At 35.7% G+C, this 27,110-nt stretch overlaps 1 protein-coding gene across 4 annotated transcripts in view; it reads right to left on the bottom strand.

Moving 5' to 3' along the window:
* The window catches only part of LRBA (LPS responsive beige-like anchor protein), a 743,236-nt gene that overhangs the window by 65,553 nt on the left and 650,573 nt on the right, over positions 1-27,110 (bottom strand). For all 4 annotated transcript variants that reach the window (XR_014326184.1, XM_082838660.1, XM_082838661.1 and 1 more), the window contains one exon: positions 6,536-6,703. Coding sequence is in view for 3 of the 4 variants with exons in the window: in XM_082838660.1 (XP_082694786.1) it covers positions 6,536-6,703 (168 nt within the window). In the remaining variant the exon portion in view is untranslated. The remainder of the gene's footprint in view (positions 1-6,535; positions 6,704-27,110) is intronic.

Genomic DNA, 27,110 nt, shown 5'->3' with positions numbered 1-27,110 from the left:
CTCTCTGAAAGACTGCTCTACTCCCAAGTCACTGTGTATTCTGTAATCCAGCCTTTTTTCTTTACAGCACTTACCACTAACCGAAATTAGTTTTTATTGTTTATTTTCTGTGCACCTCATTGGAATGTGAGCTCCATGAGGGAAAGGGTTTGGACTGACTTTCTCGCTCATCTCTGTATTTTTAGCACCTTGAACAAAATGAATATTTGTTGAATAAGTGAATGAATAATTAATGAAAGAATAAACCTTCCCAATTTATAAGTCCCTGTCTTATTTATCCAAACCAGCCTAGATCTACCATTTCAACAATATCCCTTTAACAATTTCATTAACCACCCTTCCACTCTCAATTCTTTTTTTTAAAGAAAAATCTTCTTTTATATCCCTTTACAGTTGCTCCTAGTTGTCTTTTTAAAAAATATATTTATTTATTTATTTATTTGGCTGTGCCAGGTCCTGGTTGCAGCACGTGGGCTCTTGTGTTGCGGCATGTGGGCTCTTGTGTTGCGGCACACGGCCTTCTCTCTAGTTGTGGTGGGCGGGCTCCAGAGCATGTGGGCTCAGTAGTTGTAGCACACAGGCTTAGTTGCCCCAGGGCATGTGGGATCTTAGTTCCCTGACCAGGGATCTAACCTGCATCCCCTGCATTGAAAGGTGGATTCTTAACCACTGGACCACCAGGGAGGTCCCTCAATCTCTTTTTATATATTCCACCATACTCTCATGGCCAAACCCCATCTCTCTCTCCACATGTATAATTACACACACACACACACACACACACACACACACACACACACGTATACCCCTTCTCTATTCAACTTTTTTCTACATCTACTCTCCCACTATTGAGAACAGAGAAAAACATGTAAAGGAAATAATAATTTATATATTATTGAGCATCAATTAAGCACCTATCATTATGTCAGGTATTTCCACAAATATTACCTCACTTTTGGCAAAAACCCTCATAATCTTGTTGCCCTTCCACCTCATTCATGCACATTTACTTACACCAGTCCCCAGGCTAACCTTCCATTCTCTAACCACAGACAAGGGAGTATTGTTTCCTGCTGTCCAGCGCTTTATCTATCCATGTTCTGGATTTTGTTCCTTTCCTTTTCCTCATAGAGCTTGGCAGTCTATTTCATGCTTTCTTTCTCCTATGTTTCATGTGCTTCTCTCTTTTTGGATCTTTCCAATTAACACAATTACCTACCCATTTAAAAAAAAAATCTCCCTCAGAGTGACTGGTAATGGGTACAGGGTTTCTTTCTGTGGTGACAAAATGTTGTAAAATTAGATTGTGGTGATGCTTGTAGAACTCCATGAATAAACTAAAACTACTGTATTGTATACTTCAAGTGGGTGAATTGTATCATATGTGAACTATATCTTAATAAAGCAGTGAGAAGTCTTCCCTTCCATTATTTCCTTTCCTCACTGTGTTTACTTGTTCACCTCCCATTCACAGCACAGTCCTCTACCATCTAAGCGTCCGTCTCTAATGACTCTTAGAATAATACAATGAGGACTTTTCAGTTCTTATTTGTTCAGCCTTCTTTCAGACAGATTCTAAAACACACATATGGTTATGTCACCAACCTCCAACCTTCAATCCACTGTCTTAAAATGCAGTTAAAATTACTTTCCATGGCATTAAAATTACTTTTTCTGGCTCCTGTCTACGTGCTTCCCCTTATCACTTTTGGCTCATTCCACAAACATAATCTCCAGCCATGATCTCTTTCACACATTGTGCAGGAGGCTCATACAGTTTCTTCTGTGTAGCTATCCTTTGCTCACAACTCTATCCAATGTTCTTATTCACCCTTCAATCTACAGCTCCAGCCTCTCATTTCCCAAAAAACATGGCTGAATTCTGGCAGTCTAGGTTTAGTGCCTATTCGCCACGCTTGTGCATGCATGCAGTGTACTTAACTCTACACTGAATTTATCACAGTATTATAACTGTTTACTTATCCATAATTCCCCACTAGACAATGGACTCTACCTGATGAGGGCAGGGACTTGCCTTTCAACTCTTTAACCTTATTACATAATTTAGGTTTAGTAAAAGGTTGTCGAAAAAAATTAATGACCTATTCTTGTTTTCTGTTTTCTCCTTGCCTCACTTTACAATGAATTCTGTATGAATCTTCTAAAAAACAATCTCTAATAACTTCGCCAGTGTTAACACTTTATGATTCTTCCTATGATGCAATCGGTAATTCATATTCTTCTTCTTCTTTTTTTTTTTTTGCAGTACGCAGGCCTCTCACTGTTGTGGCCTCTCCCGTTGCGGAGCACAGGCTACGGACACGCAGGCCCAGCGGCCATGGCTCACGGGCCCAGCCGCTCCGCAGCATGTGGGATCTTCCCAGACCGGGGCACGAACCCGTGTCCCCTGCATCGTCAGGCGGACTCTCAACCACTGCGCCACCAGGGAAGCCCACATATTCTTTTTTATAGTTGTGTTTTCTAACCCACGGGTTTAACAGTGAACAACATAAGGGAAGGAACTAACACTTGCTGAGTACTTATGATGGGATAGGTACCATGGCAGGCCTTTTCATGTATTATACAACAGTTAATTCTCCATGAGGTGGGCGTTATCATAGCAATTCCATATACGGAATCTCAGGAAGAGCTAAGTCACACCACTAGTTGGCACTGGAGCCAGGAATCAAATCCACATTTGTTTGTTTGTTTATTCTACTGTATCACACTGCATTGTGTCACAAAATTCAGCACTATAATAAGGAATGGCTATGATAAAAGATCATATTTGTTTCAATAACATTCAGAAAGCAAATATGTATACTTATATGAATAATGCTAATGTATATTAATGAATTAATGCTAATAATGCTAAAGTAATGAACTGATATAGTCTTTCAAGAACATTGAGTACCCACCATACACCATAGGCCATGTTTTTTGAGTGAATGCTGAATCTAATATATAATACATGTTTATATAACATATAATATAAAAATAAATTAAGGGGTGGGACTTCCCTGGTGGCACAGTGGTTAAGAATCTGCCTGCCAACACAGGGGACGTGAGTTCGATCCCTGGTCCGGGAAGATCCCACATGCCGCAGGACAACTAAGCCCATGTGCCATAACTGAGCCTGTGATCTAGAGCCTGCGAGCCACAACTACTGAGCCCATGTGCCACAACTACTGAAGCATGTCTAGAGTCTGTGCTCTGCAACAAGAGAAGCCACTGCAATGACAAGCCTGTGCAACCACAATGAAGAGTAGCCCCCGCTCGCCACAACTAGAGAAAGCCTGCGTGCAGCAAGGAAGACCCAGTGCAGTCAAAAAAAAAAAAAAAAAAAAAATTAGGGTGCAATGAGTTGGAAAGCTCTCCAGTTAAAGTTTAATTTGCTAATAACCACTTGGAGATGTGGGGAAGAAAAGAAACTTACAGCAAAAGTTTTAAATAGTCTTTAGCAAATGCTGATCATGAAAAATAAATACTGAAAACTTATTTGGCATGGCAGTTCCTCAAAAAGTTACACATAGAATTACCATATAATGCATCAATTCTACTTCTGAGTATATACCCCAAAGACTTGAAAGCAGGGCCTTAAACAGGTATTAATATACCCATGTTCATAGCAGTATTGTTCACAATAGCTAAAAAGTGGAAACAACCCAAAATATCCATTGACAGATGAATGGATAAACAAAATGTGGTATATACATATGATGAAATATTAATCAGCCTTAAAAAGGAAGGAAATTCTGACCCATGCTGCAACACGGATGAACCTTAATAGAATAAGCCAGATACAAAAGGACAAATATTGTATAATTCCACTTATCTGAGGTACCTAGAATAGTCAAATTCCTAGAGACAGTAGAATGGTGGTTGTCAAGGCCTGAGGGCAGGGAGGAATGAGGAGTTACTGTATAATGCATACAGAGTTTCAGTTTGGGAAAGACAAAAATTCTGGAGATGGATGGTAGCGATGGTTGCATAACAATATGGATATACTTAATGCCACTGAATTATACCTCAAAAGAGGTTAACATCGTAAATTGTATATTTATTTACCACGATAAAAACCAATATTTGAAGTCATAACATGTTACTTTAAGTGAAAGAAAAAATATAATTTGGTTTACGCATGTATGTCAACTACATATCTAATGTCTATATGGACTATGCCCAATTTCAAATATTCTACCAAGTTAATTTAACAAACATTTATTGTCCCGTTGTCTGACCACCTGCCCAGAATCTGGATTTCGAAAATTTGGTAACCAAAGATACACAACAGTCTTCTAGTTTCCCCTGTCCAATGCGGTATCCACTAGCCATATGTGGCTGTCTAAATTAACTAAAATTAAACATTCAGTTCCTCAGTCACATTAGCCACATTTCAAATGCACAATGGCCACCTGTGACTAGTGGCTACTGTATTGGGCAGTGCAGATACAATGAACATTTCCATTACTACAGAAAGTTCTATTGGACAGTGCTCTTTTAGCTTGTACTGTAAACAGTATATGGTAAACTGCTTTGGTAAATCGTTGATGTGTGTGAGAAGCAGGGTGGGTCAATCCAGAGTAAAAACAAAGAGCCAATTATACTGACTGATCTATAGAGGAAACATCCAGCTGATGGAATGTTTCACTTTTTAACTAGCAGCATCACACAGATACAGAGAGCCATCCTTTATCAACCACATGTTACACAAATTTTAATGACGGGAAAAGTATCACTGTATCGACTTGGACACACCACTAGACAAGTCTTAAAAAAAAAATAGGGGGCTTCCCTGGTGGCGCAGTGGTTGAGAGTCCGCCTGCCGATGCAGGGGACACAGGTTCGTGCCCCGGTATGGGAAAATCCCACATGCCGCGGAGCAGCTGGGCCCGTGAGCCATGGCCGCTGAGCCTGCGCGTCCGGAGCCTGTGCTCCGCAACGGGAGAGGCCCCAACAGTGAGAGGCCCGCGTACCGTAAAAAAAAAAAAAAAAAAAAAAAAAAAAATAGGATCCCACATTGGGAGAAATGGTATTAAGTACATTTTCATAGCAACTCTACAAAATATTATGGAATTTCAAAATTAAAACTACACAGATTTTATAGCAACATAAAATAATATATGCTGGTATGTTAAGCAAAACAGGACATGACAAAATCAAATCTATATTGATTCCATGCATATAATAGCTAAGTAGAGATAGGGATAATTACTACAAGGGAACCCAAAAAAACAGAACGAGGTGGTATATCTGAAAAGTAATTATGGACATTAATAGAACCACTGTTCAAATACTGTTAAAACAATAAAAAAGAAAGTAAATGGGCCTATTCAATTCTATTGTAACAATGAAGTTATGTAACACCATTTGCGTGTTTGTTCCAACCTCAATTTCATACATGGAGCTTATGCATATTTTGTGTCATGCAGTCAGTTGTTGCTCTAATAAAATAAAATGCCTCCTGAAAGGAACATTTTCAAAGAACTGAAAAACTGGAAGAGTCTTTTAGAGTTCACCTGATCCAGTTCTAAAATAAAGTGAAACACTGCAATTCAAAACCTGTGCAATTTAAGATAAATGTGCATTGAATGCATAGTGCTTTTGTTTGTGTATTAACCTTCTTTATCTAGCACATAAACCAGGTGATAATTGATGTTAGCAAATATATTTAAATATGTGCTTTCATATACTGTCAATGTGATCAGGTCATAAGTAGAGTTATAAAGAAATACATCAAGTGACGGTGAAAAACAACAAATCTTACTGCAAACGATGTTCCCTTTACAGTGATATACAACTTTCCCTATGAATCAAAACTCCCTGGTTTCTTTAATAAAGTTCTCTTCTAAAATAGTACAGATGTGTAAGGTGTTGTCTGTTCAATTCCATGAACATATATACATCTTTGTATATGACGTATGTTAGCAGGAGGATGTATAATTAAAATACTTAAAAAAAAAAGCAAGGCTATATGCAGTTTTTGGTGAATACTGTATTTGTCAAAACCATGTTTTGAGGGTTTTACTTAAGAAAATCAATGACAAAGATAAAACAAGTCTCAGTAACATCCAACACCAAGTTTGATGATGTAGGAAAGTTACAGACTTCATTCTTACTATTAACTTCTATATGGTTATACATGTACTTATGTATCATATATAAATATGTGTTTTATCACATTTAAATAGATTTATGCTTATAATCTTATTTCTTTAATGAATTATTATTTTCCTAGTTCTTTAAATTAGTGAGTAGCCTTCAAAGTTATAAAAATTAGAAATATGATTATTGATCCCTTAATGGGTTCAAATTGAAAAAGCTCTCATTTTATATTGAGTCGAACATTTTGTTGGAGGGAAGTTCCGGGTTCAAGTCCCAGCTAGGTCACTAACTTAAAGGTTATCCATCCTGCTTAAGGGCACTTTACCCATCTGGTTTCAGTTTCATTATCAGTAAAATGAAAGCATGGGGAAGATGAGATCTAATAGCTTCTGGCCTACAGATACCTGTTAGACCCAGTCAGATACCTTACCTCTCTCAATACAGGATCAGTTATTGAATTCAGATTGACAGCTCCTTCATAGGTCAGGTAATAGAATACATTGAGGGCTCGAACAGCCTCCGGCCCTTGCTGTTTATAGCCAAAAATGAGATCAATCCACTGGTGAAGCTGGCAGGAAACAAATTCACTCTCCAGAGCCTGAAAAAAAGGTGTAGATCTTATTATTATGCTGAATTCTATTTTTAAAATATATAGAGAAATTTGGAACAAGCAGTAAAGTTTACCTCTAAATTGACTGTGAACAGACTTATTCTGATGTCCTATTTTCCACCAGAATTTGTCCTCTATTTTTATAGAGACTTTGCAGCACTTGTCACACTGAATTACAATCAATTGCCTAGATTTCAGTATTAGTCTACTTGTACTGTAAGCACTGTGAGGACCAGGACTGGGTCTATCTTGGTCACGTTTGTAACTCAGGGCCTGACAGGTACTCAACTTAACGTTTCAGAGAAAGGAGGTCATACAATGTAAATGTTACTTTGGGATAGCAAATGTGAAAATATTAAACATTGACTATTCACTTGAAATATTTATAATTTTTCTAGAATTACAACATTTTATTGTCTACTGTAACAACTGTAAACAAATTGTTTAGTTATTTCAACTGAGTTTTTATGTCATCAAATTAGATCTTGGGAGGCATACTTATAATTACTGAATTATTATTCTATGTACTAGTATCAAATCAGACCAAATATTTGATGCTATTAACATAAGTGTCCAATAAATAATGAATGAACATAATCAAGTTTTCAACAGAAATGCTGGGTTCAAGATCCACTTGCAATTCATCATGACATTCCCAGTTCCAAGCACTGTACCTAAAACACAATAGGTACCAATAAATGTTTCCTGAACTTAATAATGTTAAAAATCCTAAAGAGTTTTAATGAGCAGAGACTTCTTATTTTTAGAAAAGTATTCATACTTATTTAATGTTGTTAAAAATTATTCCAATATAAAAGCTTAGCATTATGGACTAGTCTATCAATAAATAACGTTATTCAAATCACAAACTCAAACTGTGAAGCTTAATTTGAAGCATACCAAGTTGTATCAGGTAATGTATCTTACTGAAATTCTTATTTTTAGAGTCATAAGTGTATGACTGTGATGTATTTTTGGTGTGGCTTGGTGCTACGTTTTCAATATTATAAAAAGAAATCTGTTGGTTTTAAAACAAAATTGACTAACTTCTATAGCAAGCAACCAATGAGATATAAATCATCTCGCGACAAAAGACGTTCCTATTAGTTCACAGGTATACACTTGTGTAGATATGTGCTTTATTAAAACAACTGCCTATGGGCTTCCCTAGTGGCGCAGTGGTTGCGAGTCCGCCTACTGATGCAGGGGACACGGGTTCGTGCCCCGTTCCGGGAGGATCCCACATGCCGCGGAGCGGCTGGGCCCGTGAGCCATGGCCGCTGATCCTGCGCGTCCGGAGCCTGTGCTCCGCAACGGGAGAAGCCACAACAGTGAGAGGTCCGCGTACCGCAAAACAAAACAAAACAAAACAAATGCCTAGGAATAAGAAAATTGTTTATGGCTAAATTCAAATAATATATTTCCTTTAACTAATATTTAACATGGATTCATAATATATCATATATCATAAAGTCTAAAAAATAATTCTGTAAATAAAACTCTAGGCAATTCTCATATTCTAAAGTATACCTGAATTGAAATATGCCTAAAAAAATTTATTTAGTTTCAATTGTAAAAGTCACTGTTTAAAACATCTCTTATAAAACTCATTATATTTATAAATTTAGTAAACAGCTAAGAGAACCACAAAACTGCTTCATATTTTATTTGAAATAAGAAGAGAAGGGCTTGTAATAACTTTCAGGAAAGTCCTATTTTAAGCACATGGATTTAAAATTAATCTGAAAATCCAGGAACTATTAGTGCAAGTTGCACACAAAAAATGATATGTTTGTTTCATTAACTTAGGTCTTGGGTAGTGATGGGGTGAGGGGGTGGGGCTGGAGGACATGTTAAAGAGACACATAAAAACAGCAATTGTCTTAATTTGTGAGCAGCGCACTCTACACAAAAGCCCTAAATATGTTCAAATTAGAGCAAGCTGCTTGATTGTCACTGCAGTCTCATGTCACATTAATGCATGACAAACATTAAACCATACACTTAAATGGCAATTTATATCATTTAAATGTTTACTGCCAGACTAGCTCATCACTCATTTAAATGTGACTTTCTGACAGCTAATTTCAGTTAATTTTCTCCAATTCACTTAATTAGAACTTTCAATCAGGGAAGGACCTATACATATCTTTGAGCTTATGTCCTTTCTAGTTGTTCAAAATCTGAGTTAATAAACAGCTGAAAAGCTCTACTATAATAGATTAGCATGTAATATCTCTGAGTCTACAAAAATGTGTGACTATATGAAGCAAACTCACAGTATATACTCTAAGAAAGAACCTACACTCATTTATGTAAATAACACTCTCGCCAGTAGTTTAAATAAAAAATGTTAGTTCATATACACACACACTATTGAAATGATAAAAAGAAACCCCGCATCTAAGCTAATTAAAAATTAATGATTTCAAAATTGTTTAATAAGATAAAACAGTCAGGAGTCTCCTGAGTGTCCGTGGTGTTGTGATTTGAGACTATAAAATTCCAGAAGGCTCAGCAAATGACAAAGTACAAATGAATTTTCTCAATAATAAAGCTCTAAAAACCAGGGCAATTTTATTTTATGTGTCATCAAAGAATTGTGTCTTCCTAATGTTGATTACTTCTTTATGCACATTCAAAATGGTGAAGTTTGTTAGATTTAGATGCTTAAACCTTTACATCTTGACACCACATCAAAATGTTAAGCAAAAATGCTGAAATGACAGACACGATGCTCACATTATGCCACAAGCACGCATGCAGAAGTCACCATAGTGCCATGGTTCATCCCTCCCCTTACCCTGTTACACTCGGTCAATCCTTAAGGGGTTGATCAGTAATTCACCCAATTATTGGCAAAATCTCTTCCAGAGGTTGATAAACAAGTTACTTTAAGGAATAAACTTTAAATACATTTAAAAAAATAAACTAAAAATCTCAGCAGTCTTCAATCATTTCTTGCAATATATCATAGCTTTAAAAAGGGACCCACAAGAACAACTGCCATGGATATACAGGAATTTCCAAAAGTTTAAAAATCATTTAATACAAAGTCAGTTCAGGACTTTAACATCCTTTTGATACCAGTGAATGGCAATTGCCTAACCAAAAGTATATATATGATAATAAACAAATGCACTTATTAAGGACTTAAGAGGTAAGAAGAAGCTGGAGGAAATTACTGAGGGTAAAAAATACAAATAATTCAAAATGGAAAACCCTGGGAATATATTTTATAACTTCTGTTTTTGAGATTCAAAAACATAAATTAAAAATTCTTTAATTCCCCTTTCATATGTTAAGATTTTTAAAAATACTCTTTATATAAATACTTATTTATATGCACATTTTCAGTCACAAAAAAATAAAAACATGCCAGTGGAATGCTAAGCATCTGAGATTTTTCAAAGCCTTTAGGACAGACAGTCCTCATTAGGACTGGAGTTAAATATGGTTTGCAGCTAGGGGATAGAAACATTCTTCCCATGCTGCTATCAAACCTAACCAATCAATTGCTAGTACTCCCCTAGCAAGCTAGATACATCATTTACATCCAATGTGTGCTCTGAGTAAAATTTGTAAAAAAGAAAATCCACTAAAATGTCCAACACAATACAATAATATTCAACTCATCCGAGTTATTATAAAATAAATCAGTGACTAACATTCAACTGTTAAGGTTCAAATAAGACTATGAAAAGACAATCATATGAAGCCTCACACGAATTGTCAATCCAATCCAGGGGGACTCATATTAGTCTTGACAAACTGTCTTGGGGCTGATATCTGTATTTTTAATGAGATCTATTAAGCAGAGACTAAAACACTTGAGATATGCTAAAAAGTAGAGTATACAGATGTCAAATACACACACTTATTAGTAACTTTCATTTGTTTGGCCCACATGCAGAACATCAACAACTTAAAGGTTTAATATTATAAAGAAAATAGTAAATTATTCATTAATAACTCATTTGTGTAGCCCTGTGTCAGAAATAATTATAACATATATGAATATGTGTCTAACAATAAATCTCACTGAAAGATCGCAATCTACGTCTTCCTGAAACTAACCCATTAAGCAAATGAATTATTTACTGATAAAAAATGTTATATAAAATTATTGTTGCCTCTTATAGTGGAGTCAAATAATATGATAACATGTAGAAATCGTTTGCTTTTTCCAAGAAATTCTAAGCTATTTGAGAATAAAAATTGTAAAATAAAAAGCATTAATCATGTGTTCAGTAATCTATGCATGCCTTAGAAATACTCTAGCAATTTCCTTTTATCTTCAAAAAATCATATTTCCTCTAATGTAAAAACTACGTAAAATCAAGAAAACTAATTTCAATTAACAAAAGAAATTATTAGATAATTGTTTACCTCAAGACCAGGAAACCTTAATTGTGTATTATTTGTGTTTCTCATACTTGTAATTCCCAGATTGATGCTAATATTTAGTTACACTTTTGCTAAATCTTCTCATACCATGCCATTTTAAAAAAGCAACTAAATAAAAGCTATTGATATCTATAGGATAAATAATTTTTATAAAAAATCAAATAAATAAATCAAATATTATTTACAAACTTTTAAGTACAGAAATAATTATATAACCAGAAAGAAATAGGCTTGTGCAGCCCAGATACACATATCTGCACCCCATACTACTACTTCCATTCCCAGGCTTTGAGAAGGCCCAGTTCAATTCCAAGATACAAAATGCCATAGCTATAAGCTTCAAATAAGAAAAATCACTGACTAACCCTCTTGACTTGATATGCATTTAATTATAAGATGTATTTAAACATATTTTAATGGAAGAAAGTATAAAAATTAGTTTTATAACTTTTTGTACATATAATTAAGAGTCTTAATTCACTTGAGTGTATATAGTAATAAGTTTCAAAGGAGTTAATGTTTGGATTGGCAAAAATGTTATATACAACATTATAAACTTGGAATTTTAAGTATTTTTCATTTTAAAAACATGTAATAAGGCCTTCTTATAACACACACACACACACACACACACACACACACACAGATTTAAAATGAACTGGTCTGTTATGTTTGCATGTGCTGGATTTCAAACACTAGTGGTAATGTTTCCTTAACATTGATATATGACCTTTGTAATTTACATTGAAGAAAGCTGTTTTTTTCAGCCTAATTAGAACTGTTTCAAATTTTCCTGCTAAATATATGATATAAAGTCCTTTCAACTTTTTTATTCTAGAGTTTCTTTCCATGTCAACTTTGTTCCAATCAAAATATGCTTTGAATTAAATGATTTTGATTGAATATGTGGATCACATTTCACTTCTAAGATTTAAAGTCCAAAAAGGAAAAGTTTAGCCTGTTCAAACAAAGCAAAAGCAGCCACTTTGCGGAAAGCTATTCACATTTAAGGAGACTGACAAATTGTTTGTGTGCACCATTAGGTCTAGTTTCTGCAATAGTTGCCAGATTTCCTGTCCCCCTAATAAGATACATTAACTCCTTAAATGCTGGCTCTGAATTTGTGATGAATCCAAGTAAACTCAGCAAATTTTTAATTTACCTATTATTTCCTTTTTTGAAATAGATTGAAAAAATAGAAAAGAAAAATTTCTGTTATATCAAATTCTTTGAGAAACAAAGGTAAGAGAAAAATCAACTCCTTTTTCATATTGGACAGATACAAATTCAAAATGTAAATATGCTTTCCAAATGGGATTTTTCCAGATGTGACAAATCCACATTAATCCCCATTTTTTTTTTAAAAAAATGCATTAGTTAACCTATTTAAGGATTACTTGTTCAGGTGAAACACAACAGTGAAAATACTGAAGTAGTTCATGAACTATAATCTACTAACATGAGCTTAACATTCTCCCACACTGATTACAAATACATCACACAAATGCTTCTGAATTCAGATATTTACCTTAATATAAACATAGAACAAGAATGTTAAACAAATTTTATATTATTTACAAAGAAAAGTTTAACTTTGGGGGCTTAAAAAAAGTTTAACTATGTGTGAAGCTGTGACATTAAGAACAATAATTCATGAATGTCAAGGGGGATAAAAAGGAGGATCAAGTATTTAGGAAAAAATTGTGGGATGCTAAGAATAAAAATTTTATCTGACAGTTTAGAAAAATGAAATTTAGTCAACAACACACTGAAGTACGGGCTGAAAGGCAGATAGAGAAATCACTCAAGGAGTTCTGCACTTCCAAACTGCCCTTGAAACTGTTGGGCAGAAGAGAGATTTTAGAGCCAGCAGCACACTGTTCATTTCTACATTTATACTATTACTAAAGAAAAGTGTGAGTTAGTATCATATCTTGATAATAACCATCAAGCACTCGTGCATCTTTTGGCAGGAGACTCATTCTGTCTACGATTGTTATTGTGTAGTTTTAAATGGAGTAGTCAACCAGCTGTTATATATTTTACACACTGAAGGCCATGTTTCCTTTGAAATTCATAGTTTTAATCTCAACTGAAGTCTGTATTTCTGTGTGCCAAGATCAAAAGGATTAGGCAAACTTGCACAATTACCCTCCTTTTCAGAGAGATGATTTTTTTCTAATGTTTAAAATAGTCCTACATGCTGACATTTTATCCAACTATTTTCTTTAGAGCTACAGAACATTAAAACATTTAATTAACATTTCAACCTTAGGTCACTCTTAATCTAAAATCTAGGAATTCACAATATACAGATATGTTAAACTAGTTATAGTGTAACACACATAGGGAGATGGAGCTTTTAAAAAAAATCTAATAAGGAACGATAGAGAACAACTATAATTAAAGGATAGATATGATGCATATGCATCAAGATAAAATAAATTTAACAAAAGAGAAGTAAGACAATGCAAAAATAAGGATAGGAAGCACATAAAAATTATGCCATGAAATTCTATAGACTTGTTAGAGGTGTGCCATGTATTTGACATTAAACTTTCTAGCAGGCAACATAAAGAAACACGAACACTTACAAGAGTCAAAAGTGACTATAATGTAAAAACAAACCAGATGGCCTAGAAAAACACATTATTTCTATTCCTAAGATAAGAAATTCCTCCCTTGGCAATATGATGGAATCCAGGTATGTGACTCTCGGAGGGACTGACTTAATCCTGGGATAAATTTAGAGTATGGACAAATGAAGAGACTACATATTCTTCAGGCAATCCTGCACAAACATTATTTCTCTTAGGTGAGGCTTGGAAAGGTAAATTCTAGATTACGTTCCATGACAAGTACCTGGAACGCAGCCATTTTATTTTGTCAGTAAATGTAGAGCCACATGCTTCAACAACAGCTAAACTGAGTCACAGGACTAATAATCTCTTAAAAATGTGAAAGGAAAGACACAAACAAGACTCTACGGAAGGCAAGCTCACGTTCACTTGGAAGGGGGAGTGGTCTTCCCTAAGACAGATTCAAGATTTTCCTCAGAAAGAAATTCTGGATAAACTTTCCCACATAGATAAATGGCAAGAGAAGCCTCCAAATGCCAATCATGATGTCCAAATACACACAGATGTTAAAAGGTTTTAAACCACGGTACTAAATGATCAACCCTTTAAAAAGAATTAGTAAAGTATCCCTAGAAAATTAATTTTGAGCATTGTAAACTGCTGTTATGCTCTCTGAAATAAAGTACTTATAAAAAATATATGCTTAAGTAAATAAAATACTAATCTAAAATTCTTAGTTATCTGCCTAGGTATATAAAAAAGAGAACAGGTTTCCTCTTCAACAACCGTAGAAAAATGTATTAATTTGCTGTATGAACTTCTGGAAGTTTTAATTTTATAGTCAGTTATTAAAAGAAGGAAAACAAACCCAAAAAAATTTAATCCCTTCCCATTTGCTTATCCACATAGATCTGATAAATACTAGCAGTCTCTTGCCTTTGAAGATGCCCAGACCAGAATCCCTACTTATTGCCAGATGTAGTTTAATCCCACAGGGACTCCAGATAAAAACAAGGAGCTGTCTTCATGGCACCAATGATTCTCTGGACTGACTGCCACAAATTTACGTTGGCAAATCAAAATCCTTGGCAAAACAGAACACTTATTGTATCACCACTTCCAAGAATAACCAATAAAGAAAAACTTGAACTAAAGAATATGAATGCAAATGCTGAATATGCATTCATATTGTTGAACAATATGACAACAAATGTCAGTTTTAAAGCACTGACAAGTTCAGCCAGAGAATTACATCTGCACTTACTTTGTGTGCCCAACTGTATACATGTATATTACGCAGGGCTAAAAGTCTTTTTTCATTCTGCAACTTTTGATTAATATCAGCAGCTCTGTCATCCGTTCAATCAACAAACCTTTATTGAGTGCTTACTGTAAGTTCTGTTCTATGCTAGATTCTAGGGCTAAGGAGATCAGATATTCCTTTGGAGAGAGGGTAGGGAGGCAAAGTCATCTCTAAGATGATTACAATAGCTTATGTGAGAGGTACTGAGAACCCCAGTCAAGAAAGAAGCAGTGGGAATGAAAAAAGGGGACAGATTTCAGAAAGATTTAAGATATGTTATTACTTATACCACCAACTGATTACCAATGTGAGAGGTGAAGGATGACACCCAGATTTCAAGTTTGGACCTTGATCACACTGGATAAGGAAGAGTTTACATGGTAAAAGATTAATTCAGTTTTGAACTTAGCATTAATATTTTGAACTTTAGGGACTTGCTTGGTGGTGCAGTGGATAAGAATCCACCTGCCAATGCAGGGGACACAGGTTTGATCCCTAGTCCGGGAAGATCCCACATGCCACGGAGCAACTAAGCCCGTGCGCCACAACTACTGAGCCTGCGCTCTAGAGCCCGCGTGCCACAAATACCGAGTCTGTGTGCCTAGAGCCCGTGCTCCGCAACAAGAGAAGCCATCGCAAGGAGCAGAAGCCAGTGCACCGCAACGAAGAGTAGCCCCCGCTCGCTGCAACTAGAGAAAGCCTGCACGCAGCAACTAAGACCCAACGCAGGCAAAAATAAATAAAATTAAATCTTTAAAAAAATACATTTTGAACTTTCTTTTGTAGATTTGAATTAACCCTAAGCCGTTCTTGGATCTAAGTCTGATAACTATAACAGAAATTTGTATACTGCTTCAATATTAAAATATGTTCATGTTCAATACTGAGATGTCTAAGCCAAAAAATTCTGGGTAACAAAATAACCACCAGAGTTTACACCAGTGATGTCCAGTAGGAATATAATGCAAGCCAAATATGGAGTTTAAAATGTTCTAGTAGCCACATTTTTAAAAATAGGAAAAATTAATTTTAATATAGTATAATCAAAAAATTATCTAAACATAATCAATATTAAGTTACTTTGTATTAAATCTTAGAAATCTGGTATACATTTTACACTTACAATATACAGCACATCTCAACTCAGACTAACCACATTTCAACTGATCAATAGTCACACATGACTAGTGGTTAAAACATTGGGCAGTAAAGCTTTATTCAGTTCCAGATACTGAATCTGCATTCAGATTTTTACAGTATTTTTATAAAAGATAGAATTCAGGGATTAGCAATATTTAACACTTTAAAATATACAGCTTCTCTTGCTGAAAATAGAGATAAACCTTACAAAGCATGAAACACCTGCAGCAGACTATAAAGTGACCTTTGATGCAGTTTTGAAGTGGTCATTACAATTCTCAGTGCCATGAAGAACGGCTATATCTTAGGACATGAGAGCAGAAATATAACATCTTCACTTGTTAAACAAACACAATATTCTGCAATGTATATTCTTCAGCCATTTACAAATACCTGAAGAAATGTGGCAGCATTCAAAACATGGCACTACGACTCCTCTAACAACAAAGGTAAAGGGCTAATTTTACCAATTATGATATCATCTGTAAACTCTCAATCCTTAAAAGTCCTTGGTTAGAATTCTTACATACTATCTACTCAGCTGTATCGGCTATGTACTTTAAGAACTAACATATAGCCACAGACTACGATTTAGTATATGAAGCACAATGTTTGCTGAAAGTCAGATACATGAAACCTGTAGACAACACGGATGCATTCATAAACCTCATAAAAATCACCTCATTTTAGCAGCATATGAAACTAGCCTGTTTGCCCACTCTTAGAAATCCCATAACGTCTATAATAACAGTCTATGATTCTCTAAATTGTAGGTCTGATTCTTTTGGAATTATCAATGTAATAATGACTAGTAAATAGGGTCAGTCTTGTTTAATTATTTTTATGTAGTTATGAATACACAGGCAATATGAGATCAACAATCTAAACCTTTTGAGAGATTCAGGTAAATCTGTTATTTATGCTTCCTTACCTCACTTTCACTTCTTAACTAATCTCTCGTCTTTCTATTATAGTTACACCACGGAAAATGTTTTTGCTACGATTACCACCTCCATCTGTCTGAATCCTATGGATGCTGATGACTTCCCCTCTCTGCATTATGGCATTTATGTCTCTAACTCTATCTTCTCTAAGCTTCCTTGCTAACGTCCCTCCAGATTTTCTTTCTGCGTTTCTGATTCTCCTTCTCACTTTTTTTTTTTTTTTTTTTTTGCGGTACATCGGGCCTCTCACTGCTGTGGCCTCTCCCGTTGCGGAGCACAGGCTCCGGACGCGCAGGCTCAGTGGCCATGGCTCACAGGCCCAGCCGCTCCACGGCACGTGGGGTGTTCCTGCACCGGGGCATGAACCCGTGTCCCCTGCATCGGCAGGCAGACTCTCAACCACTGCGCCACCAGGGAAGCCCTCCTTTTCACCTTTTAATGGAAGGTCTTTTTCCTCTGTCGACATCTTCAGTGTTCGTTCTCCTCGCAACTCAGTCCCAGGCCCTTGTTTCTAATATAACTCAGACCAGATGAGCCAGATTTCAGCTATCTCAACCGACTATTATGACCATCTCCAGAGTTTCAAGTCCAAAACGTCAAATTAGACTACTTCTTTTGCTCTGCCTCAGGTAACTCAAACCTAATACATCAAAAAAATAATGAAGAACTTTTCCTCTTAAACTTGCTTTCTTGCTTGCTTTTCTGGTTATGGAAGGAGACCTTCATCCATTCAGCCAATTCAGAAATGGGGCAGTCATCTTGGCTGCTCCTTTTTCCTCTCCCTCCAGAATATTACCTACTGAGAAAATAAGCCTCCAAAGTATCTTTCAAATTCGTTCTTTTCCTTCCACTGTGACTATGTTTGGTCTCATGCTTCATTATTTCTTGGCTCAATTATTCTAACACTATCCAAACTGTTCTCTTTCTCTCTAAAATCCCCTCCCTCCATTCAATTCCTATCTAAAACCTGACCAATTCACGACTCTCCTTAAAACTTTTCAATGGTTCTCCTTTCTCTAAAGCAGTGGATATCCAACTTGAACAGCCACTAAGGTCACCTGGAGGACTTGTTAAAACACAGATTGCTGGGCTTCCCCCCACAGAGTTTCTGTTTCTGTAGGTCTGGAGCTGAGCCCAAGATTTGCCTTTTTAACAAGTCCTCAGGTAAGACTGAAGCTCCTGGTCTGGCAACCACGTTTTGGGCACCACTACCCCAAAGAAAAAGCCCATCTGACTTACAAGACACTAAGGATTGCTCATATAATGTACCTCCAGTCTTCTCCCTCCACAGGTGTCACTCACAGCTCTCTTTACACACATAGTGCACGCCACCTCCTGAGTTAAGTTGAGCGTGCGTACTGTACTGTAGTAACATCAAGATCTTTGTTCACACTGCTTTGTATCTCTGTAATGCCCTTTCTGTCATCTTGCTCCCTCCCTGGCAAACTACTACTCATTCTTAAAGACTAAGATCAAGAGTAGCTTCCTTGGTTAAGCCTTGCCCAACCTTCCCAAGGAAGCAACATAAGGCATTTCCTTTCGGTTTCGGAGTTAAAAAAAAACAATTTAACTATGCATGGTGACAGCTGTTAACTAGACTTGTGATCATTTCACAAACATGCAAATATTGAATCATTCTGTTGTACAACTCAAGTAAGATAATGTCATATGTCAATTATATCTCAATAAAAATTAATATTAAAAAATGTATGTACACACAAACAAATAAAATATTGAATGCTTTAATGGTAGCCTGAGCTTTTCCTTAATGGTACATGCCACAAGTATTATATTTTTTGTTATATTATATATTATCACAAGTTACATATTTATTTGTTTAGTTTCTTATTTATTATCCATCTCCCTCACTAAACAAAATGGTGCAAAAGGGTAGACACTATGCTGTCTTTCTCATTGCTATATTCTCAAAGACTAATAAGTAGTAGGCACTCACAAAATATTTGTTGAATGAATAAATAAACACATCACTTAATCTATTTCCCTAATTAGTTACTGCCATGTCTGTTTGATCTTTGTAATGACAGCCCCAAAGGGCAGGTGTCATATTCTTCCAATTTTGTGATCACAGACCCAATTACCCAGCAGGCCCCTAAAAATGTCTGTTGAATGAATGAATGGCATTTAAGAAATTCTTGTGATTTAGCACAATTCAGCATCTATGCTGAGGGACTATGTTCTTAAAGCATTGTATAAGAAGCATGAAATTGACCATAGAAACTTTATCCAGTTGATACTGTGCTAATTTGGCAGAGTTTTAGAAAATGTGAAGAATTTCTGTGATTACTAGTCATTACAAATGATTTGTCTACAGTTTGCTAACCATACAATCAAATTTAGGGTAGGCTGATTACATGGAAAGAAGAAAAAGTGAAGTGGATATTACAGTATCATCTTTCATATTTTATTTTCTCTTGAACAATGTCAGGAAGATGGATGCAAATAAAGTCATTCATAACCTTGACAAAGCCTCTAGAAAGACCACATATTATGCAAGGAAAACGCATCTGAAGGTCAACCTGGAAGAAATTCACTGACCAACTAAACAACACTATAATAACAGGAACATCGGCACTTAACGTTTAGTGACTGTGTATAATTTGCCCGGTTTTATGCCAAATGTCTTACATGGATTATTTTCTTTAATCTTCACAGTAATCTTATGAGATAAGCACTACATTTAAAAAGATTGTTTTACAAATGAGGCTAAGAATGCTAAGTAAATAGACTAATATCACACAGCTAGTAAATGTCAGAACCCAAATCTGACTCCTGAAGCCATGTCAGTACACATCTTTTTGAAAAATTCTGAAATAGAATGGTATATGCCAAAGCTGCATTATGAAACTTCTAAAAATATGAAACCATTTCATACCAAGAATTATTTTTAATGGGTTTCACATACACCATTTGGTGACACTAGTATTAAGTATTGCTGAGTATACACTAAATCTGATGTGCCATGTCAACCCCAAGGCTTTATTTACAGATTTTATTGTTCTTTCAACTGGTTTTCACTTTTACACCTGCCTTTCAAAACTAACACTTTTACCTTGTATTATAGTTTATTTTTCTACCTTGCTCACTAGTAGCTGAATTCCTGGAAGGCAGAGATTATATCTCATTCTCGGAACTGAGCACACAGTAAATACTCAATAAATATTTATAGGGCTTCCCTGGTGGCGCAGTGGTTGAGAGGACGCCTGCCGATGCAGGGGACACAGGTTCGTGCCCCGGTCCGGGAAGATCCCACATGCCGTGGAGCGGCTGGGCCCGTGAACCATGGCTTCTGAGCCTGCGCGTCCGGAGCCTGTGCTCCACAACGAGAGAGGCCACAACAGTGAGAGGCCCGCGTACCGCAAAAAAAAAAAAAAAAAAAAAATTATAGAGCTAAATAAGAAATTATATTCTAGGCCTCTTTTTCACTAATTGAACTGTATATTCATTAGGAGATTTTAAAAATCGAATTTAAAAAATCAGCCTTTAGAGCAAGACAGAGAATACCAACATATTTGTTAATTGCTAAGTCCAAAGACCCTCAATAAAGAAGCAATCCATTAAACTTCTTTGCTCTGAGAATTAACAATAAGAGTTCATTCTGCTAAACATTAGCAACTTAAAACATGTGATTTCATATATTTTAATGTGTATCATATTTTGTTTTGACACATAAACTATTTGATTTCTTTAAATCAAACTACCGTGCAAAAAGAAAGGAGAAAATTTCTCTTATTCCTATTTAAATAAACACTCTCAATTAACTACCAAATTCGATACGTTTTTGTTCATTTTTAGAAAATGTTTTAAATACTTTCATGCAATAACACTGTCTCAAACTATCTAATCAGGGCACTGACTACACATTTTTCTTTTATTTTTCAAGAAGTATATATAGCACAGGGACTTCCCTGGTGGCGCAGTGGTTAAGAATCTGCCTGCTAATGCAGGGAACACAGGTTCGAGCCCTGGCCTGGGAAGATCCCACATGCTGGGGAGCAACTAAGCCCATGCGCCACAACTACTGAGCCTGCGCGCTAGAGCCCACGAGCCACAGCTACTGAAGCCCGTGTGCCTAGAGCCTGTGCTCTGCAACAAGAGAAAGCCCGTGCACAACAATGAAGACCCAATGCAGCCAAAAATAAATAAATAAATTAGAAAAAAAAAGTATAGCACAAATATTATTTGTCTATGTGATTTTAGTATCTCTTAAATGTGCCACTTGGCAAACACTTTTAAATTAAACTACAATAATAAAAATGTCAAACATCAAACTGTTTTGAGACTTTTTTTAAGCTTTCCAGGTGACCTTTTCTATAAGCTGGTAAGACACACTAGAGTACTATAAAACCAGAGTTGGAACCACTACCTTTATTATGTTAGGAAAATTGGATCGAGACATAGATGCATTCATTCTGAAAGACCACCATTTTCCTCCCTTGTTGTTCAAAATTATAACTCTTCTTTATAGAATGTCTACAGTTTCAGTTAAATTCAACTCAAAGGATGCAGTTATAAGGTCAGAATCTATCAAATATATTATTAGCAATGTAAGCATTTAAATTTTTCTTAAATATGTAGGTGAAAAGACAAACAGCAAGGCAAGAGTTAATTGAAACATTCCTCTTTAGAGCAACTGTATTGACGAGTGGGGGCTGGTGGATGGCGGGAGGAGGGAGCAAGGCAGAGAGATCCAGAGTTAATCAGGGAGCAAATCCAAAGCCAGGCATGGATAGGCCTCACTAATGAGTCTCAAGTACCCTGCAGTGGTTTTCAAACTTAACTGGCTTCAAACGATGCCACCCCATGACAGAATGCAGCTAGCCATAAGAGGAGGGTGATTAGAATAAATGACTGGAGTAATTAACTCTGATGTGAAACCACCTGATTGGAAAAGAGAAGCCAAGAGCTATTTAGCTGATGGTCCTCCAGTAGAAAAAGGAAGCTTTCCCTTTCTCTTGTGTGGGTGTTCAGTTAGAACTCAACTCTTTCAAGTAGGCATTTGGTAGCACTAATGAAAAGCAGCTTTCATTCAAGGGCCTTCCCATTCATTCTGAAAGGGGAAGAAAATAAAAGCTTCAAAGTAGAACTAATTTACTTTACTCCCCTACCTCTCAGTGAATTTGGCATTAGTGAAGTCTGCATTAGTATTAATGCTAACAATCTACCTCCAAATAATGTCATCAAATACCCAAAATTGTTATTTATGAAATAACCAGATAAGAATAATATTAAAAAATTAAAAATTTTTCTTTCTCTAAAAATATTTTCCATCACATGTACATCTTAAATATATACAATTTTTATTTGTCAATCATACTCAATAAAGCTGGAAAAATATTTTCCACAGAAAACTTTAAATTTATACTAATCGTTGATCAGTGTTAATACTTCCTTTATAAAATCCATTGGGATCATCATTCCTATAGCAAGAGACCCCTGAGTAGGGGAGAAGGATATAAAGTACAAATGGTGTACATTTGCTTTTGAAGAGAAAACAGAAAAAGAATAATGTTAAGTCAAGGAAAGAAAGAATACATATTTTTGCAAAAAGTCAGCTTTCTTACAGTGCAAATTGAGCCAAAGAATCCACCACACTCTCTAGTCTGCTTTATTTTACAAAGAGGAGAATTACAAAGACTGGGGGAATTACTACCTGCTGTTTTACAAGTAATCATCAATTCATTGGGCCAATGTTGTTCTGTACCTGCTGAGTTAATGTTCCTAGACACACCCCTCCCCCTTAAACAGGTTCACAAGCTGCCCAGGAGCAACTATGGTGTAGTAGCACATGTAACTTAGCAAATGTTTATGCCTAAACTCGGATTTATTTGACAGCTTTACACCTTTGGGTATGATATAATTAAATGTTTTGACAGCTAAACAAAAACTGTATAAATTTAAAAGCTATTAGGAGCTCAGCATCTAGAATCAAAATTTGCTTATACCCTAAACCATTTTTAGCCATGCATTCCAATAAAAAGCACAAAGAGAGGGGCAAATGTCTATCCAAATGTTTTAGCTAATTCTTTCCCATTTCTCTTATGAAGAATATTCCACTTACAAATACTGCCAATGATTTTAATATCAACAAAGGGAACATAAGCAGATTTAAGACAAAGCCTAAACTTTATCTTTGGCTATTTTCTATAATTTTAGAAGCAGCAATACTAAAAAGGCACAGACTAAGATATATGTAGTGTATTATTTAAAAGGCCACTATGTGCTATTTAAAAGGATTTCAAGCAACACAAGGAAAGTGAGTGGTCCGTCAGACTCAGCCACCAGTGACTCAGGAGTTAACTTTCATTCTCCAAAGGTGCCAGGTTCCAGATTTTCACAGTACCCTGTGCTGCTGCTTGTTCCTCTGAGATTCCAATTCTCGCTTCTTGTGGAAGAGAGGAATCACAATGCCTACCTTCAGAAAAACTCACTGTTCATCATCTGAGCTCCAGAAAACGTTCCCATCAGTAGTACTATTCAAACACACAGATTAAAAACCTCAGACACTTCTCTCAAAAAACAAAACAAAACAAAACCCTATAAAGCAAAATTGTCAATTAAACTATCTTTTTTTTAAATGCAAGGCCAATTTATACCTACTATATCGCATCATAGTATCATTCTGGAAAGCACCCTCATAGAGTACTGGCTTATAGCCTAACAAAAAAGCTCAAGTTTAAACAATATCTATAGTCAGAACCACTACTGAAGCATTTGGACTCTATCAAATACATAAAAACATTTAAAATCTACTTTTCATTATGTAATGACCTGAGGGGATACTTCCTCACTAAAGGTAACAATGATCTGTTGTTTATTTTGAAAAAAATCAGTGAAATGTTTAGAAACCAGCTCACTTCTCCTGTGATGTTTATTTCACTTTATCATCCCTGTTGGAAAGACAGTTCTGAACCAGTTCTGAACCAAACCCTGTTTAACTTACACATGCTGATGTCAAGTAATTTAAGAAAACATATTCTAAAAAGAGCTTCTTATGTACACTTCTTATGTTGTTTAAAAACATAACTGCATTATCTAATTCTCTTCCTCTCACTCTTGTGAACAGGATGGATGTCTTTTTGTGTACCATATTTGGATCTACTGGAACACAGCCTGAAAGCGGATTTAATTTTTTTGAGTTTTTAAATATCTGACAGTGTATGGAGTGTGGGGATAAGGAGGTGGGGACTCAGAAGCTGACAGCTGCAATCTGCTTTTTTTTTTTTTAATGAATGAACTTTGAGTCATCTTATAAACGCTAGTTATAAGGCTCAGTATTCCTAGCAGATGGGCAGCTGTTTGAAGACTTACTGAATTTAGACCCAAAGGGAAGTATTACCTGGTATAAAATAAGAAATTGATGTTATTTAAATACTACATATTGAAGATGTCTTCTTCTTAGGAAATATTATCTCAGTGTCTTTATTTTATTATTTCATTGTTTCTCTTTTCCATGGACAACATGTTTTGAAGAGTTATCAAATAGTCAAATGTTATCAAATACATTTGACAAGATGTATATATGTCTGCCAGACCTTCTGATTAGAATGAGATAACCAGTGGCACTGATCTAATTCAGCCAAAGCACAGGAACTAGAATTTAACCCGTGTTGCCTTTTTATAGGTAAGAGATCTACGCTCAAAGCATTGAGAAATTGCCGTGGCAGCTCTAGGGGTACAATGACCTTTGGTTGAGATCCATTAAACATTAATAAACATATCATGCCTAGTAAAATATACTAATTTCATAAACCTAAGATTCCACTTGACTGTAAGATGAACCTTTATTTCATGGATTGCTAACAAATAAAAGGTGCAAAATAATGATAACAGAATGCTATATGATACAGAATTTTAAAATTATACGGATTGAAAGAGCTATAAGCTAGTGGGAAGCAGCCGCATGGCACAGGGAGATCAGCTCGGTGCTCTGTGACCACCTAGAGGGGTGGGATATGGAGGGTAGGAGGGAGATGCAAGAGGGAGGAGATATGGGGATATACGTATATGTATAGCTGATTCACTTTGTATACAGCAGAAACTAACACACCATTGTAAAGCAATTATACTCCAATAAAGATGTTAAAAAAAAAAGAGCTATCAGACTTTTGACTTAGATTCTATTAAGTATTGTACATATGTAAAAAAGAAAATATAAATGAAATTAACTGGTTATTTATAAAACGTTTCAGAGTCCAACTCTTCTGAATTACTTCCTGATGTGAAGTTGTTGAAATCTGTGTTTTTCTTCACAATACTGTTCTCACTGCCTTTCAAAGCATTAGTGATGCAGCATCTTTTAAAAAGAATTCTCCACTATTACCTTTGGAATTTTCTTCCAAGCCTCAGACATGCATTTTACAAATTTTGATGCTGACATTTTCTTGATCTCCCTGCTTTTTTTTTTTTTCAGAGCTGTCAGTGCACTTCTCATGACTACTCTACCTCGATGCTCTTCTAACTGTGTTTATATGTCTATTAACCATGATACCTCTATCTGAACACCTCTACTATGATAACTCTATCTTAAAACTTACCAAAATACATTTTAAGATGTTTGGTGGAGCAACACTGTTTATTAGAAGACAGCTTGGCAGTTTCTTATGAGCTAAATAACTTCTTACCATATGATCCAGCAATTGCACTCCTTGGTATGTGCCCAAATGAGTTGAAAATTTATGTCCACATGAAGACCTGTACATGAATGTTTACAGCAATTTTACTCATAATTGCTAAAAGTTGGAAGCCACCAAGATGTCCTTCAATAACTGAATAGATAAATAAACTGTGGTATATCCATACAATGGAATATTATTCCTCAATAAAAAGAAATGAGCTATCAAGCCATGAAAAGGCATGGAGGAACCTTAAATGTATATTGCTAACTGAAGGAAGCCACTCTGAAAAGGCTACATACTGTATAATTCCAAATGTATGATATTCTGGAAAAGGAAAAACTATGGAGACAATAATAAGATAAATGATTGCCTGAATGTGGAGTGGGGGGAAGGGGGAAGAAGGAACAGGTGGTGCTCAGGGGATTTTTAGGGCACTGAAACTTCTGTATGCCACTGTAATGGTAAACACATGTCATAATATATTTGTTAAAGCCCACAGAATGTATAACACAAAAAGTTAACCCCAATGTAAGCTACGGACTTTAGTTAATAAAAATGTATCAATATTGGCTCATTAATTGTAATAAATGTACCACACTACTACAAGATGTTAAGAACAGGAAGAATTGGGGGCAAGAGGAATGCGGGGTGTACACTGAATTTTCTTTATGATCTGCCCAATTTTTAAATAAACTTGAAACTGCTCTTAAATAAAGTTTATTATATTTTTTAAAATGATGTTTATACGTCTGCCTTTTCCTCCACTGAGCTATAAGTTACTTAAAGACATGAGTCACAGCTCATTTATCTTTGGATCTCACACCTAAGACAGTTACTAGGACATGTTAGGGGGTTCCACTGCTACTTTTTGAACCGCTAGGAGTGTGGTTGCCCTAATCAAAGGATTCTCAGTGCCTTCATTCCTAGCACATGTGCCATGGCCTACAGAATGGCATGCATTAATAAATATTAAATCCATACTTTTCATATTATTTATATGAACACATCCCAGTAGGAATATAATCAGTCTCTTTTTCAGAGTGAGTTGAAAAGTATGAGCGGCCAAGCCACTAATTTATCTAATACTTACTACATATTATTGTGCAAATATTGTGCTAGGCACTGTGGGACAAAGATAAGTGGGACATTTTGTACCTGCCCTGGGGGACCTCCCAGTCCAATGAAGACACAGGTATGAAAACAAGTATGTACAAAAGGGTGTAGAGAGCAGAGAACTAAGAACATAAAACCAGCTTAAGTAGTAGCATAACCTTTCATATAAATATAGAAATAATTTTAAAGAAACATTCTGTTTTATATATTTGTGGGGTAAAAATATAGTTTGCATTTATCAACACTCAAGATTCCATAAAGCTTAAAACTTAA

This window comes from Leucopleurus acutus (assembly GCF_964270905.1).
Source record: "Leucopleurus acutus genome assembly, chromosome: 4".
Classification (NCBI taxonomy): Eukaryota; Metazoa; Chordata; class Mammalia; order Artiodactyla; family Delphinidae; genus Leucopleurus; species Leucopleurus acutus.
Note: the sequence above shows the minus strand (reverse complement) of the source record. Positions and strands in the feature narration are given on the sequence as shown.